Here is a 16,470-nt window from a genome sequence, read left to right on the forward strand (position 1 = left end):
CAAAAGTTGCCAGCCCTTAAAACATGCTGCAAAGACCTGATTAGATTAAACTTAAATCTCTGAGAGAAAAAGGAAAGTAATGACAAGTAGAGACACAATACAACACCAAGTAAGTTTTGAGATTTTACAGTGTGAAGTTTGATGGTTATTATCTACGTGTTGTCAGGTACATCTGCTCCCTGGACTGGCCAGATCATTGTCACAGAGGAGGAACCTGCCGGTAAGACTTACATTAGTCACAGTATGTGTTTGTTCTGCTTATTCAGAGACTAATTCTTCCTGTTTCAACCATCAGAGAGCGTTGTTCCTGGCAGACCTCTTGAGCTGCAGGTGACAGAGGCCACCAAGAACTACGTGGTGCTGAGTTGGAAACCACCCGCAGGGAAAGGCCTTGAGGGTGTCATGTACTACGTGGAAAAGGTAAATCCAGGAAAAAGTGTTTACATTTGGTATCAAAGCTTTCAAATGCCAGAGCTTCATTGTGACCTCTCTTCTCTGGTTTGTCAGTGTGTCTCAGGCACAGACAGCTGGCAGAGAGTGAACACAGAGATCCCCGTCAAGTCGCCTCGCTTCGCGCTGTTCGACCTCGCCGAGGGAAAATCCTACAGCTTCCGTGTCCGCTGCTGCAACTCTGCTGGCGTCGGCGAGCCATCCAACCCAACTGAGGCCACAACTGTTGGAGACAAGCTTGGTTAGAAAGCTGATACATACATGCATCTTTACTCAAGCTGCTCCATTTATCAGAGAAATACTGAATAAAACTTCTGGTCCCCAGATATCCCATCAGCCCCAGGAAAAGTCATCCCCACCAGAAACACAGACACATCAGTTGTTGTGTCTTGGGAGGCGTCCAGTGACGCCAAAGAGCTGGTGGGATATTACATCGAGAGCAGCGTTGTGGGAAGCAACGTGTGGGAGCCGTGCAACAACAAACCTGTAAAAGGAACCAGGTAGTTTTACTGCTGAGGCTGGACGACAGTTTATAATGGCAGACATCACCTCTGACATGTTTTATGAAATTTATATTCACAGGTTTATCTGCCATGGTCTGATGACAGGAGGGACGTACGTGTTCAGGGTGAGGGCAGTGAACGCAGCAGGGCTCAGTGGGTTTTCACCTGAGTCTGAGCCTGTGGAGGTGAAAGCAGCAATTGGTGAGTGAAACAGGATTTAAATCTGCTGTAAATGCACCAATACCAAAGCCTGATATAAGACTTATTGTTTTTATTCTTAAGGTGGAATTCTTCTCTAAAAGTATGACTTTGTAAATTGAAATCAGATTTTTTTCCCTCCATACTTCTTCCATGATGTCAAAGGTCACTACTGTTGTCTTCATGTCTTTATATCATCAGCATCAATACTCCCACATGTTCTCCTCCGTGGTCCCACTCTGTCACCCTGTCACGTTATTCTGCACTTCTATGTGCCCCACCCCAACCCCTCTTTCCTTCCTTCCTCCTCCTCCTCCCTGCACAGCCTGAAGCGGGGTCAGGGTCAGGACTTGTAGACTTCCTCTAATTTGGGTCAGTGCGACCCAATTCAGTGGTTGTTACAAACCAGCCCAATGTCACACACACCACCACCACCACCACAACCTTTCCCCCCCACCCCATCCCCCAAAACCTATCCTGGGCACAAGACGTGTCGGCAACCCCACATGGTGCTGAAGGTACCAACACACACCTCTCCCACCCCACCGGTACCATCAAACTGCTCAGTTTGTCTGTCCTAACCTCTGTGCTAACCTGGCAGTGGAATTGGTCTGTTTGGTAGTCACTGACTTTTAAGTCGACTTAAGCGTACTCTTAACGTTCATCATGCTCACACATTTCTGTTGGATCCGGCTACTTTCTAAGCTTTAGGAAGATAAGACTCTTCAGTGCTGAATAATTATCAACATAAGATTTTGTCAATACCGATGCCCTTATCGATTCTGCTTATCGATCTGATTCTTCATCGATTCCCTTATCAATTCTTGTTGTGAATTTTCTTTGTACAAAAAGTAGCTTAACAGGTTTTCTGTGTCAACAACATTTAATTGAGTTTATACTGTAAGTGAATAAAATGTAATTGGTCCCTGAGTCTGGATATTTCTGGGTATAATTATACAGAAACAGGTAAAAATTGCACACAATGTGACCTTGATGTACTGTGTTGTTATATATGAATAATTTAAGTAGGCCATCTAGTGTCTCAAAGTGGTTATAGCAATAGTTTAAGTTGTTTGGAAGCTTTCTTTGTGAAACATAGAGGCTATTCAAAACTTATGATGATATCTGTTTTCCTGCAACGTAACAATTTGTTACATTTTGGGTCAGTCCTCACATTTTGGGTTTTATTGCATTTTTTTTTTCAATTTCATTTTGGCCTTAGCACTTTTGTTGCTTTTTTGACTAGTTCTTACATTTTGGATTTAAGTTAAATTTCAGGTCGTTGTTAAATATTGACCTTTGACAAGGAGTGGTAGGGAGAGCACACCTCCTTTCTTGTTTACATGCATACATTGAAAGTTAAATCAGGGAGAGCAGCAGTAAAGACCTCCAGAGCTACAAAACAGACCAAAATGAAACTTTTCACCAATTTTTTTAGGAATTAACTTCTAAAAACAAGAGGTGTTTCTTCCTTGTCCTCACTTTTCAAGGTTTGAGTTTGATTTGTAGATCAGTGCAGTGTTATCGTAACAGCACAAACTTTCAATACAGACCAATTCTGCGGCAGTATTACGTATTTAAGCAACACTCTCTACAACCTCCTGCATGTGCTCCTTAACAGATCTCAGCATTATTACTAACGTGACTCTCAGCCTCTGGATGTCATCATTCAGTGGCCAGCTTTGTGTTGAGCAGCATGCTCTGTATTCCCTTATGAAGAACACATAGTTTACATGCCAATGTATTTCTCAGCACACACAGATGAATGTATTGGATGTTAGGAAACAGTTATTCTTACTTAAAGAAAATACTTGTTGGAAAATAAAAACAGCTAGAATCAATTACCCTACGGCTGTGAACTAGATCATGCTATGCTGTTGTTTTGAGTGCCAACACATTTTCATTTTATGAGAGGATTTTTGGGTGGTGATGAAATGCATTGGCGTAGTTACTTAAGTAGTGTTTTTTTCATACAGGGTTGGCGCAAAGCCTGAACATTCACACACACTGGCTGACCGATGTCTCTCACATGCATCCTCTCATAATCCCAAATTAAACATACTCACCTCCTCACACGGATGTCACTCGATGGTCATCTTGTCTTCATTTTTTACCCCTGGTCAGATGAAGACATTTTACTGTATTTGATGGTAGATGTATTGAATAGTTGGATCTCTGTTCTGTCTCTGCTTGTCTGCCTGTGATGTGTGATTGAGAAGAGATGTGAGTTGAATGAACAGATGTTTTGCCTCTTTTTAGTTATTAAAAGCCTCTTTTGCTTTTTCTGCTAACTCCTGTAGGGGGCGGCATCCCTCATGGTGTGTTGCCGGAGATGGGGCCGGGGGGTAACGTGGGCCAACTAACTGAGCACAGGCCACGCTGGATGGGCACGCATGACACTGTCCAGTCCCCCCCTGGCACTAAGCAAAAACACAATAAAGCTCAGACTGACACTGACGCCAGGGAGGGGGCCGGGGCTGCTCGCTCAGACCCCACGGAGAGCAAAAGCAAGTGGGGCAAGAGAGGCAGCGTGTCCTGGGCCCCTGACCTGGCAAAAGACTTGGTATCAGAGTCTGTGTCAGACTCAGTTTCTGACTCACTTACTGACATAACCACAGCTGCACACTTAGACCCAGTCCCCACTGAGGTTCAGGATCACACAGTCAGTGAGCCTGAAATCAAGCAGGCACGTAAGTTCTCTGTAGATGCTTCAGATAAACGTGGGACAGCGAGACCCAGGAGGGAGTCTACAGGTGAGCAATGATCGAGGATAGATCCACTTTTCATTAACTACAGACAGAACAAAACACAGCAAATCAAATTCCTCTTCACTGACTTTACAATTCAGCTATTTTCCACTGACATCATGCATTTGTCTATTTTTTTTAATGCAGTGTTAGCTAGTCACACAACTGAAGAGAATCTGGTTAAAGGTGTAGTCATTTAACCTCTTTTTGTGCATATTTTACATCTACTAGAGCCACATATCCAGTAAAAACAACCGCAGAAGTTAGCGATCAGCCTCTCTTAAGCTGACATTTAATTTTAGACATCTCACTAGTTCCTAATAAGCTAAAAGAGGCAGTATACCCTTGAAAATGCTAATATCAGTGAGCAAGTAATGCTAGTTCATTTTTAGCCAACATGAACATTAGCTATCCCACAGTACAATATCTGTACCTTACAGTATTGTTAGCTTAAACACATAACAGGAGATGTGTAACTAAGCTAACACTGTTAGCTAAAACATTTCAAATTAGATACATTGAATGAATTAAATGTGAATTATAAGCTAATGGCATCTTACAAAACATTACATGAGTTTCAAATTCCTGTTGAAAGTTGCAAGCTAACAGTGATGTTAGCAGAAACACATTAAAGATGTGTAAATTACAAGCTAACAGTAATGGAGGCAAACTAACACATTTTGCTAGCTAAAACACATAAAAAAGATGTATGAGTTACGAGCTAATGGTAGTTAGGTAAGCGAAGTCTTGTACTTGCATATTTAAGTCAATGGTAACCATAATATACCTACATTGAGATTAGCTTACTCATGCTACATGTAACAATGCTTCCTTAATGTGATCTCAACACTTGAATTTGTTAAATTACCAATGTTGAAGAAAGATCAGACCTGAATAAAAGCCCCAAACAGCTTTTGGACTTTGTGCTTGACCAACATTTTGGAGCAAAATGGCCACCATGGGGAAATGCTGATGTAGGAAACATATGGTTCATACATTAATAACAGTCAATGAAGAGCTTTACTTGTGTTCCTTTATGTGAGGTAAGTCACTATATACTGTAATACACTTTTAACTCCACACAGTCACGCTTTTCAGTAGTTCCCCTCTTCTCCACAACCTCTTCTCTGGGTGGCTTTGTCTATGTCACTGTAAGGATCCTACCATCACGTAGAGTTTCACATAACACACACAAATAGGTATTCCATGGCAAGAGCTGGCTAATCACATCCTGTTCTTAAAAAGTGGGTCATCCAACCAACACAAGAACAGGACACTTGTGACCTAAGGCCTTAAAGGTACACTGGGGCATACCAGATTGTCACCCCTGGGACGTATCGAGTTCTTATGACTACTTGTGTATGATAGACTAATAGGTAACCGGTATGTTACAGTAGCCTGATTTAGCTGAGACCTTTTCCTACATTGACAGTTAGTCAAAAAAACGGGGTTCACTATAAGTTAAAGCAAAGGAAAAATAAATTTATGGAGACAAAATCAGCAGATTGTTAGCTTAGCTTAATTTAACATATTTTAGCCTAGCATAGTTAAGCTTGGTGTAGCCTAGCCTATTTTGACTGAGCCTAGATGTAGCCTGATGTAGGTTAGCTTGGCCTTGCTAGGCTTGACTTCACTTGTCCTAGCCTAGCTTAGCTTAGCTTAGTTGATGACTGGAAACAAGGGAGCTAAACTCACTCTTGTGTGTTAATATAAGGCAAAGAAGCTCACTGGCTCTTCAAAAAGAAATAACCTTTAAACAAATGTTTTTCTTTCTGTCTCCAGTTCTTATGCTAAGATATGCTAACCTGGCTTTGTCAGGGAGAGAAAAAAAAGAGCTCACTAGCATGGCAGAGCTCATTATTTACCATATTATCTATTTTCATACAGAACACTTCTTATATTTCTTAGTTTCCTGTCAAAATGCTAAGCGAGGCTAACTATGCTCGGCCTGTAGCTCCACATTTTGGATTGAGAAAATTAAATTACACTAAGCTACAACCATACACCATCGTCATGGCTGCCTTAAACTCTTTTCTGAGAATCTTTGAATACAAGCAGCTGACAAGAGGTGTATGAATTTGTTTGGGAATAAGAATTTATCACCTCCATGTTGTGCTGCAGTTTCCCATTACATCAGCCTGCTCCTCAGCTGAGGGATTATCATGTTAATTGGAGTTTTCTGTCATGTCAGCCTCTCCTACTCCACCCTATGGCATCACTGTGCTGGAGTGTGTGCGTGACTCCATGGTGCTGGCCTGGAAACAGCCAACCTCCATCGGCGGCGCTGACATCACAGGATACTTTGTGGATTACCGAGAAGTCATTGATGGTGTGCCTGGGAAGTGGCACGAGGCCAATATCAAGTCTGTCAGCGAGAGGGCGTACAGGGTGAGCTGAAGTTACACTCCTCAACACTCACACAGAAACTTTTAGACGATTTCAAAGAACTAAAGGGAGGCTGCATTTTTTTAATCCCAGGTGATTGACCTGAAGGAGAACATGAAGTATCAGTTCCAGGTGAGGGCAGCCAACATGGCAGGTGTCGGCATCCCATCACTGCCCAGCAACACCTTCCTGTGTGAGGAGTGGACCATCGCCGTGCCAGGTGTGGTAAACCAAAACAAATCAGAAAACGTATAAAAATTCTGCATTTGTTCATTTAATTCCTGAAAAATTACTTATTACAAGTTCAATATCTAATCAATTTTTTAGAAACAAAAAATAAGTGTTTGTATGGGCATTGTTTCCCTTATCTTGCTATAAGACCCAAATGAAATGATTTTGTATGGATTTAAATGAGGAAAAAAAATATTAAAGATTAGAGTAGCTTTAAGTTCCATAGGAATACACAGAAATCTGAAAATTGTCCAATTTTAATCGGTGTCTATTTAAAGCTCCTGTGTCAAGTTTTTATCTGCTTACAAAACAGATTAAAATCAATACTTTTTTATGACCCAAAAGCAAACAAAACTATCAGCAGCAAGATTTTCTTTTCATTTATTGTTTTGTGTTATGTCGAGATGAGGGTGGCAGAGCATTCTGAAGGTCTGTACTTTTTCTTTTGTTGAAATAATACGGGGTGATTTTTTGGAGCAGAGGACGTGACTTCTATAAGTACCAGAAAAAGCTAAAAAAGAGAGGCACATTTTGTCCACAGGGGGCGCCAAAATTAATGCAAACTCAAGGTTTTACACAGGAGCTTTAAGTGTAAAGGTTTTTTTTACAACTGTTAGGTGTTTCCTTTGAATGGAAAAAAATTCATCTCTACAAAATTATCAAATTCAGGTTTTAGATATTTCATCAGACTAGATCTTTGTTCCTGGTTTCTAAAATTCACTGATCACAAAGTAATGATTATTTTGAATTAATTGTATCCTAAGTGATTCCACTCAAAAGTCTCTTGGTAAGAAGTTATCTGCCCGTGTATATTAAATTTACTTTAAATCGGTGGCTCAGAAAAGGGCGGGTCAAGACACTGATGGAGGGGATGGTAGCAAGATGCCCACAAAATAACATAGATTTTGAGAGATCAGAATTTTTTTTTTACAGGAATTAAGTCAGAATGTATACGAAAAATGCAGCTACATTTAAAATAACACCAAAAAGTAAAGAAAAAACATCTCCTATTTTGTTGCCAATGCCTTTTAAGAAAATTACCCTGCTTCTTGCCCTTTCTGCAGCTGTTAGCAACATTTAACCACCTCAGGACAGTTCAGGTCTCTAGTCTCTGGCACTGATATTTTTTAGAGTTTTAGAAAAAAAAAAAAAAACCTCAGGAGCTTCTGACTTTGCTTTGTACCCCAGGACCTCCTCATGACCTGCAGATCAGAGAGGTGCGAAGCGACTCTCTGGTGTTGCTCTGGAAACCACCTGTGTACCAAGGCCGCGATCCAGTCAACGGGTTCTACATCGACATTAAGGAGGCGGAGGCTCCAGAGGAGGCGTGGAGAGGAATCAACACTAAAGCCACAGAGAAGACGTACATGAAGGTGTCAACTTCTGCCTGAGTTTTCTTTTTTTTTTAACTGGAAACTCATCCACAGGTGAGTGAGTTTCTTATGCTGTTTTTATTCATTCTGCAGATCCAGAACCTGAAGGAAGCAGAGTCATACGTGTTCCGTGTGCGTGCTCAGAACAAAGCCGGCGTTGGGAAAGTCTCAGATGTGACAGAGCCGGTCCCAGCTGTGACCAAACCAGGTAGGAAAAAAACTCCACTGATGATTAATGCTTAAGTTTAAGAAACTTATTGAACACTGAGCTTCTTTTCAGGCTCAAAGGAGATCGTTGTGGACGTGGATGACGACGGTGTTATCTCCCTGAACTTTGAATGCTGTGATATGACCCCTGACTCCAAATTTGTGTGGTCCAAGAACTACGAGGAAATGTCAGACCTGTCCCGCATGACCATAGAGACCAAGGGGAACAAGTGAGACCACAGTATTTGCATAATATCAGCTGGGACTCTTTGAATTTCATCACATCTACTGATACATCCTGTCTTCTAACCATGACTGCAGGTCCAAGGCTGTTTTCAATGCTCCTGCAGAGGAGGACATCGGCATTTACTCATGTCTCGTCACGCACACTGATGGTGCTTCATCCAGCTACACTCTCTCAGAAGAAGGTAGGAAAAACGTGTCTGAAAAGAAAATGTTGCGAAATTAATGACACTTTTTTCCCCTTTGATAACGATGCTCCTTTTTTTCACAGAGCTGAAGAGGCTGCTGGAGATCAGTCATGACCACAAGTTCCCCAGTGAGTGCATCAGAAAGTCATGAGGGGATTCCAGGAAGTTATAGAAAATGTCGGCTTACATTTGTGTGTACTTGTTTTTGTGTCTCAGTTATCCCCCTAAAGTCAGATCTGGCTGTGGAGCTCCTGGAGAAAGGAAGAGTCCGCTTTTGGCTGCAGGCGGACAAGATCTCAGCAAACGGCAAAGTGGATTACGTCTTCAACGACAATTCTCTCTCTCAAGGAGAGGTCAGTCAGCAGACAAACTTAAAGTAAACTTTGGCCTGGTTCATGATTCATCTTGGAGTAATGTGGTTTCTTTTGTTGCACAGAAATACAAGATGAACTTTGATAAGAACACCGGGATGATTGAGATGACCATGGAGTCTCTGACTCCAGCAGACGAGGGCACTTACACCTTCCAGCTGCAGGATGGGAAAGCAACTAACCAGTCCAGCCTGGTCCTGATTGGAGACGGTACGTCTGCGCAAACTTAAAAGGCTGAAAGATGCTCTTGTTCAAAGTTTCCTTTCAGATAGACTTCAGGGAACATTTTCATTATTTACTGTACTATTATTAACTGTAAATAACAAAAGATAAGAATAGAGATGATAAAAGGGTTGATCAGGAGGCTTTAGTGAAACATAGTGGTGAAATGTCAAACACCTGTTTTAGTTGAGTTTAGTTTGTCTTTATTTCATTCTTGATAATATAATAATCTGAGTAAAATACAAACAAAATAAGTCTCAAAATGAGTGAAAAGAAGCAGAAAGAAGAAAAAAGTCTTATGGTATCTGCCCCTTCACTCACACAAAGATTAAATAGACACTTGATCAGACAACCAAGCAGGCCAGCATGCCTTTAGCTTTGCAAAAAAAGAAAAAAACAGTAACAACAACAATTTTATATATATATATATATATATATATATATATATATATATATATATATATATATATATATATATATATATATATATATATAAATATGCAACTTAAGTGCAAAAGAACATCAACAAAAGTAAAACTCTTTCTTGTTATAAATTGTAATAGTATCATTATGTTGCCCTTTTATTCAGTTTATTTGGTTTTTGTATTTATTTTTGTTTATTTATTTTTCCATTTCAGGTGAAGGTTAAAAGTATATTTCATCCCTGTATTTGATCAGTATTTGTATGTTGTGTGTATGCTGTTAACTGTGTGCAGGCATGATGCAGTGCTCATTTTCGAACACTAGAGGGCAGTAGAAATATTCAAGAGGAATCAGAAAAGCATTGGCTGTCAAGTAGCTTTCCATCAAAATGAACAAGTCTTCATGTGTAAGACTCATTAAAAAATGAGATAAGTAATAAGGATGTCAGAATCAAGGCAGTGGGGGAACACAGTGAAATAAAAATATAACATTAAGAGGACGTAGAGTCAGGAATACCACAGATCCAAATTAACTTCTTTTTTCTATTCTTACAGCAGAATAAAGATAAAGGATATGATGTTAGAATAGTATAAAACAAACTGTTTTTCTTACAGTGTTCAAGGCGCTGCAGAAGGAATCCGAGTTTCAGAGGAAGGAGTGGTTCAGAAAACAAGGTAAGAAACACTCTCAGTAAAAATAAAACAACAGTTTCCTAATGCCTGACAGTGCTGACACTCATGTCTAATGTTGTACAATAATGATATGTGGGGTGTGTCTGAACAAGTTCAATCTTAAGTTTAGGAAACTTCCTGTTTTCTTGTTGATCAGCTGATTTTTTTTCAGCCACACTCTAAGTTTCTGATTGTATCACATTTTAATTTCTTTCTCAGGTCCTCACTTTATTGAGTATTTGGGTTACGAGGTGACGCCAGAGTGCTGCGTGGTGCTGAAATGCAAGGTCAGAACTTCAAAGTCTTTCACCTGCTTATTACTTTAAAAGTTATTACGGCCAGATGAATTCATTTCGTCTACTTCCTTTACTGAATCCCAGGTGGGCAACATGAAGAAGGACACATCAGCGCTGTGGTACAAAGACGGGCGTGAGATCAAAGCAGACGAGAATCTGGGCTTCACAGAGGGTGTGCTCAAACTGGAAATAGCTCAGGTGAGAATAAAAGAGGACACACTTTTCTTAAGTGTATATTTTTATATCTCTGTATATTTCTGTTCTGTCGTTGATTCATTTGCATATATGAATGTAAACAGTTGACTCCTGGCACCAAAATATATGGATCCTTCACAGGAATGGAGTGAGTTGGGAGAAAAAGCCATCAAACATAAAAAAGTAGCATTACTTGTCTTTCAAATTAACTTTTAATATCATTCCTTTTCAAAAAACACAGTTATCGATCCTGTCATCTGTCATCTTCTTCTGTTTTAATTCTTACTTATTTCTTACATTCTTCTTCACCTCATAATCCATCCTCATCCCACTGTGTCGTCTCTGAACGTCTGTCCCCGTGGCGTTTAGTCACATGACACCATCTGACCTTTAACATGTATAAACTTGATGTCACATGTGTCCCATTTCAGCGCGACTCCCCCCCAGACTCAGCAGAGTATGCCGACAGCCTAATCTGGAGAAGACTAAAAGTTGGGATCAGTTTTCTGTTGTCATCTTGGGCCTACGCCCGTCACTGGTGTTGTTGTTCTGCCTGCGGTTGCTCTGTGTTTGTTTGTCTGTCTGTTTGTTTGTTTGCTTTTTTGCCTTTGCGTCATATATCTGTGTGTTCTGCAGCACCCATAGCAGAGAGAAAAGCTTGCCTTTTCAGATGAATTCAAATCATTTACGTTATTTGGTTCACTGTGACGCAGCAGGGTCTGACGTCTCTGCTTCCTTTGCTAGATTTCCAAGAAGGACTCTGGTGTTTATGAGGTGGTCTTGAAGGATGACAGAGGAAAGGACACGTCCACTCTGAATCTGACAGATCAAGGTAAAGTTTCTGAGTCAAGAGTAAATAAAACAATTAGTCTTTGAACATAGAAAACATATCATTTCGCATAAACAAACTCCTTATCTCTTTCTAGGTTTCAAAGAATTGATGAATGAAGTTTTCGGTTACATCGGTAAGAAGAATTTTTTTTATCTCTCCTTCAATTTAAAGGTCCCATATTTTGCTCCTTTTCTGCAGTTTTATATGGATCATTGATGTCTTCATGAAATAGTAGTAACATGTTTGGTCCAAAAAGCCAATAAATCAAGCACAGCAGCATTGTTTCCAGGCTCTCATAGCCCCTCTGTTCAGAACGCTCTGATTTAGTGGGCGTGACCTTCATATGTAAATGAGCCACCGCTGATACCGCCCCGCTCTTCCGCGTCACTGAGAGCAGCGCCATGAGCTCCCAGTGCACAATGTTAAGAAAACAGCGAAGCTCGTTTACCGTAAAATTACAGGCTAAAACAACAGGCTAACCGCAGCTAAAGTTAGCATCCTGAAGCTAACACAGAGACAGGGGGGACACTGAGGAAAAGCTCTTACACCTGCTCCACAGCACACAGCATTTAAAATACTCACATTTCCAGGGTCCGAGGTTTGTTGGTGGATGGTTGGTAATGCGCCTGGATTCAGGACCAGTCTATTCGCTAGCCCTCTGTTGTACTGTCCAAAGTTGGAAAAGCAGTCAGCTGTGAAGTGACTAGCACACACACATGCACAGTTTTATTGAGTGTAGCTGGCACATTTTCTTGATAAATGAACTCTAGCCACTTAGTCTTGTCTTCTTCTGAGATGGGAAGCTTGTGCATGATGGAACTATGTGGCTGTTTACAGCCAAAAACAGAGAAGTGATGGCTCTTCATCTTCTCCTCCCCGCAGCGGAAAGGGGAGTGGGTGGGGAGGGGGCTCGGTGGGTTCCGGTGGACCAATCAGGTCAGACTTGCTCCTGATTGGTCAAAAAAGGGACTCACTGACGTCGGCAAATCCCCAAAATCCAAACAGCTCGTTTTAGGTCAGGAATTTGCATTCACAAGCACTACTAAGTACAGGTTTTGTCATTAAATATCACATTTTGTGGGCTGGGAGGAAAGCCAAAGACCCACAAATTTCAATAAAAGACTTAATAAAGTGATTTTTGCGTAATATGGGACCTTTAATTCATCGCCTTACCTGGAATACATTTTAAAATCTCATCATTGTTTTTTTTCTTCCTTAGCTAATTCTTCCACCCCGCTGAAGATCACAAGCACAGATCAGGGCATCAGACTCTACACCTTCGTCAGCTACTACAATGATTTACTGCAGGTCACATGGCACTACAAGTACGGTTTTATTCCTCTGTCTTTCAACCACAGCGAGGAAAACTTGTGTGTTAATTTGTGATGATACTTTAATGTTATGACGTCTCTCCATCAGGGATTCAGCCATCGCCTTCTCTGACCGTATAAAAAGCGGCGTGGTGGGAGAGCAGCTGTGGCTCCAGATCACAGAGCCCACAGAGAAAGACATGGGCAAGTACGCCATTGAGTTCAACGATGGGAAAGGCGGCCTGAGGAGGACTGTTGAGCTTTCTGGTCAAGGTAAGATCATCTCTCATACTCCTCACTTGTCTTGTCTTGTTTTTGTTGTTATTGTCTCTCATAAAAGCTGAGTTCTTGTGCAACTTTGTTCACGGATAAACCAGATCCAGATTCTCACAATCATCTTTTGTTTTGCAGCGTTTGACGATGCTTTTGCAGAATTCCAGAGACTCAAGTAAGTCACACAACAATAGCTTCGTGCGGCCGCAGTCGCAGCATGTGTGAAAACATGTTTTGAAAAGTTGTAGCTTCAGATTTTTCACATGGGGGAACACAAAGAAGATTGCATACAGATTGACTCTTAGATTCCCCCCTGATTCTTGGCACCTTTGACCTGATTTGTTCTTCTTTTTCTCTTTTTTTCTACCAAAATCAGAGCTGCTGCTATTGCAGAAAGAAGTGAGTATTGTTTCATTTAGAGCGTATTTTTTATTTATTTGTTTACTTTTGATTGTTTTAGAATAATTGTCTATAACAGAGGTTCAAATACTTGGGCTTTGATGACCTGAAACTACAAAGAAGGCATTCATTTGGGATGAAGGCTATAGGAACGCAGGGCTTCCTCTCATCAACCGTGACAACCTGCCTACAATCCAATACCCAGCTCATAATAAGGATTTCTACTTAAAGAGGGGGTATTGCTTAAAGAGAGGCTTTATACTGTCCCTCTGTAGCCCTGTAGTAGCTTTACATGATTTACAGCTTTAAAAGAGGTACCAATTTTAAGTTTCAAAAAAGGGGGAAAATTTTTATTCCTCAAAAAATAAAAGGGAAGTTAAGCTGCGAGTGACAAATAATATCATGTTGCTAAGTGTCATCTTTCTTAAACAACTGTTAACATTTTAACAGTCAGAAAAACGTTGCTCCTTGTCCTGCTTGTAAGTATTTTTTGACTAGAGCTTGACTCCTCCTCAGGCTCCCGCTAGCCATTTACATCATTTATCAACACTTTGCGGTGGCCGAAACTGAAGAGAGAGTCACACATAAACTGAGAAATACAGCCACAAAAAACTACTCTAACACAATATTTAAATATTCCTCAAAATAAAAAGCAAACAAAGTATTTATGAATGTAAATAAATGCATTCTGTCTTTGGTGGCTACAACAACTGATGTTTTAGAAAACCCCTCTGCTGTCTCTATAAGGCTCCCTGCTCCACAAACCCCCTGCCTTCTGATTGGCCAGCCCTCTTGAGGCCTGTTTGAGCTGTGGGCAGACCTCAGTGTTTGAGGCCCACCCCCTTCAATGTGTCATAAACCAGTTAGGAGGGTTTTTTTCCTTTAAACTGGTTCATTTAGAATGAAAATACCGCATTGTTAATTTACATCCTCGTACAAGTTATGGAAAAGCATGATACCCCCTCTTTAAGTAAGGAACAAAACAATACCAGTGTTTGACTAAAAGTTATTCAAAATGTGGTTATTTACTTACAGTGTTAGAAAAAGTAGGAACTTATTTGAGCTTTAAATCATGTAAAGCTGCAGGAGGGGTACCAGAGGAGCTGTATGAAGCCTGAAAAAAGCACAATACTCCCTCTTTAATATTTGTATCTGCTTAGGTAATTTCTGAACTGTTTTGACTATATTGATCTTTTGATTGCTTCTTCAGGTCGTGCTCGAGTTGCAGGAGGCCTGCCTGATGTGGTCACCATACAGGAGGGCAAGGTAAAGTGTATCAGCTGACTCTTCCATATGACCTGTTATAGATGTCACTCTGCTTTAAACTTGGTTTTTGTTGCTCTTAATTATCATGGGTATGCGTTTGTCCTCTCTTCAGGCCCTCAATCTCACCTGCAACATATCCGGCGACCCCGTGCCAGAGGTCACCTGGCTGAAAAATGACAGAGAGATCGCATCTGACGATCACTGCATCCTGAAGTTTGCATCCGGCAAGTTTGCCAGTTTCACCATCACCGCCGTCAACACACAAGACTCTGGCAAGTACAGCATCCTGGTGAAGAACAAGTACGGCACAGAGAGCGGGGACTTCACCGTAAGTGTCTTCATCCCCGACGAAGTGGGCGGCAAGAAAAAGTAAAAGCGGTCCAAATCTTGTCGTAAATATGTGTACAAATGAAAAACGCTGGAAACAGTAACAGAAAAAAAGGCTTGAAGAATGTGTTACATGTTTTGTGTAGAATAAAAAATAACTTTAGAGGTGCTGAATCTGAAATGAAATATCCCACAGTCCAGAGAGAAAAAAATCAGTGTGATAGAGAGGAAATGAAAGATGCACTTGTTTGGTCCAATGGCAGCAGGTCCAGACCAAACATTTAAAACAAAGGTTATTGGTAAAATATTAGGTCTGTTTTTGTGAGATTATGGCTTAAAAAGAGCCAAAGTATTTTTTCTCTGTTAGCCACAAAAGGGAAAAGTGCAACTCAAGTGGACACGAGAAGGATGTGTTGAGTTGAAAGAATACGCCAGGAAGGAATTTCCATGCTAAAGTCAAGTTTATGGTTTTACATGTTTTAACCCATTTGCTATGAATCTTGTGAACTTTAAAGAGCTTCAAAACATGAAATTATACCACACTGATCATGCATATTTTACATCTTTCCCCTGTGATCTCACAGACTTATAGTCAGTTTCAGACACTGTGATTAAATGGGAAAACTATTCTCTTATCCTTTTAGATTTTCGAACCATACTGTAAGGCTTTAGTTAAACACATTTATGTGTAGTTTGTTTTAGAGCAATTTAGAGCAAGTTAGCGTTAGCAAACAACTTTAACATCTAGGTAAATTAGCTGCCTTAAAACTAGGTTATTTTTCTTAAAAATATACTATTTTAAAAAGAAGGAAGTAATTTATTTAAGTAATTTAGGGTCGTTTTTGAAACATGTTTGGATAGGCTTTTTTCTGGGCTGTATGAGCCTTAGCTAGTTAGCTTGTTTAGCTAGTGTTAGCTCCACAACTTCCCTCTAAAATGTACATATTATTCTGATTTCAACTGTTTGTTTAGTTTTTGGGATAACTAGAGAAGGAACTGTTAAGATTTGGTTTGGCTGACGGTTTTGAAAATTTATTTCCGAACTGTAGCTTCTTGAAATAACACCAGGCTCAGATGTGGTAGAAAAGTCCCAAATGCTGAATTTTGGAACATAATCATGACCCCAAACAATCAAAGTGTGACTCTTTGCTTCTTATATTGGAGGTAATTCCAACCATTATTGTTAGCTTAACTAGCTAATGGTTGGAGTTTTGTTGTTGGTTAAGTTCACAAGGTTTGTGACAAATGGGCTAAAACTTGATGTTTTATGTGATGTGCCATCTCATCAGAGTTTACATTAAGTCCTCTTTTGTAATTATTCACAGTCATTTGTGTGTTGTGATGACATCACTTCCTGTGT

At 40.4% G+C, this 16,470-nt stretch overlaps 1 protein-coding gene across 1 annotated transcript in view; it reads left to right on the forward strand.

Annotated features, from left to right (window-relative positions):
- The window catches only part of myom1b (myomesin 1b), a 33,043-nt gene that overhangs the window by 14,191 nt on the left and 2,382 nt on the right, over nucleotides 1-16,470 (forward strand). Inside the window, exons 13-38 of the mRNA XM_074694033.1 lie at nucleotides 167-220; nucleotides 296-420; nucleotides 508-691; nucleotides 776-950; nucleotides 1,033-1,154; nucleotides 3,452-3,904; nucleotides 6,090-6,286; nucleotides 6,377-6,503; nucleotides 7,703-7,887; nucleotides 7,981-8,095; nucleotides 8,168-8,324; nucleotides 8,416-8,522; nucleotides 8,609-8,653; nucleotides 8,742-8,878; nucleotides 8,962-9,106; nucleotides 10,156-10,215; nucleotides 10,432-10,499; nucleotides 10,593-10,706; nucleotides 11,448-11,535; nucleotides 11,630-11,668; nucleotides 12,755-12,860; nucleotides 12,955-13,118; nucleotides 13,257-13,293; nucleotides 13,495-13,517; nucleotides 14,728-14,783; nucleotides 14,896-15,111. Coding sequence (XP_074550134.1) covers nucleotides 167-220; nucleotides 296-420; nucleotides 508-691; nucleotides 776-950; nucleotides 1,033-1,154; nucleotides 3,452-3,904; nucleotides 6,090-6,286; nucleotides 6,377-6,503; nucleotides 7,703-7,887; nucleotides 7,981-8,095; nucleotides 8,168-8,324; nucleotides 8,416-8,522; nucleotides 8,609-8,653; nucleotides 8,742-8,878; nucleotides 8,962-9,106; nucleotides 10,156-10,215; nucleotides 10,432-10,499; nucleotides 10,593-10,706; nucleotides 11,448-11,535; nucleotides 11,630-11,668; nucleotides 12,755-12,860; nucleotides 12,955-13,118; nucleotides 13,257-13,293; nucleotides 13,495-13,517; nucleotides 14,728-14,783; nucleotides 14,896-15,111 — 3,299 coding nt within the window. The remainder of the gene's footprint in view (nucleotides 1-166; nucleotides 221-295; nucleotides 421-507; nucleotides 692-775; nucleotides 951-1,032; nucleotides 1,155-3,451; nucleotides 3,905-6,089; nucleotides 6,287-6,376; nucleotides 6,504-7,702; nucleotides 7,888-7,980; nucleotides 8,096-8,167; nucleotides 8,325-8,415; nucleotides 8,523-8,608; nucleotides 8,654-8,741; nucleotides 8,879-8,961; nucleotides 9,107-10,155; nucleotides 10,216-10,431; nucleotides 10,500-10,592; nucleotides 10,707-11,447; nucleotides 11,536-11,629; nucleotides 11,669-12,754; nucleotides 12,861-12,954; nucleotides 13,119-13,256; nucleotides 13,294-13,494; nucleotides 13,518-14,727; nucleotides 14,784-14,895; nucleotides 15,112-16,470) is intronic.

The sequence above is a fragment of the Halichoeres trimaculatus genome, unplaced genomic scaffold, assembly GCF_033239565.1.
Source record: "Halichoeres trimaculatus isolate MK-OKI-2021-1 unplaced genomic scaffold, fHalTri1.1 fHalTri1_scaffold_18, whole genome shotgun sequence".
NCBI classification, from domain to species: Eukaryota; Metazoa; Chordata; class Actinopteri; order Labriformes; family Labridae; genus Halichoeres; species Halichoeres trimaculatus.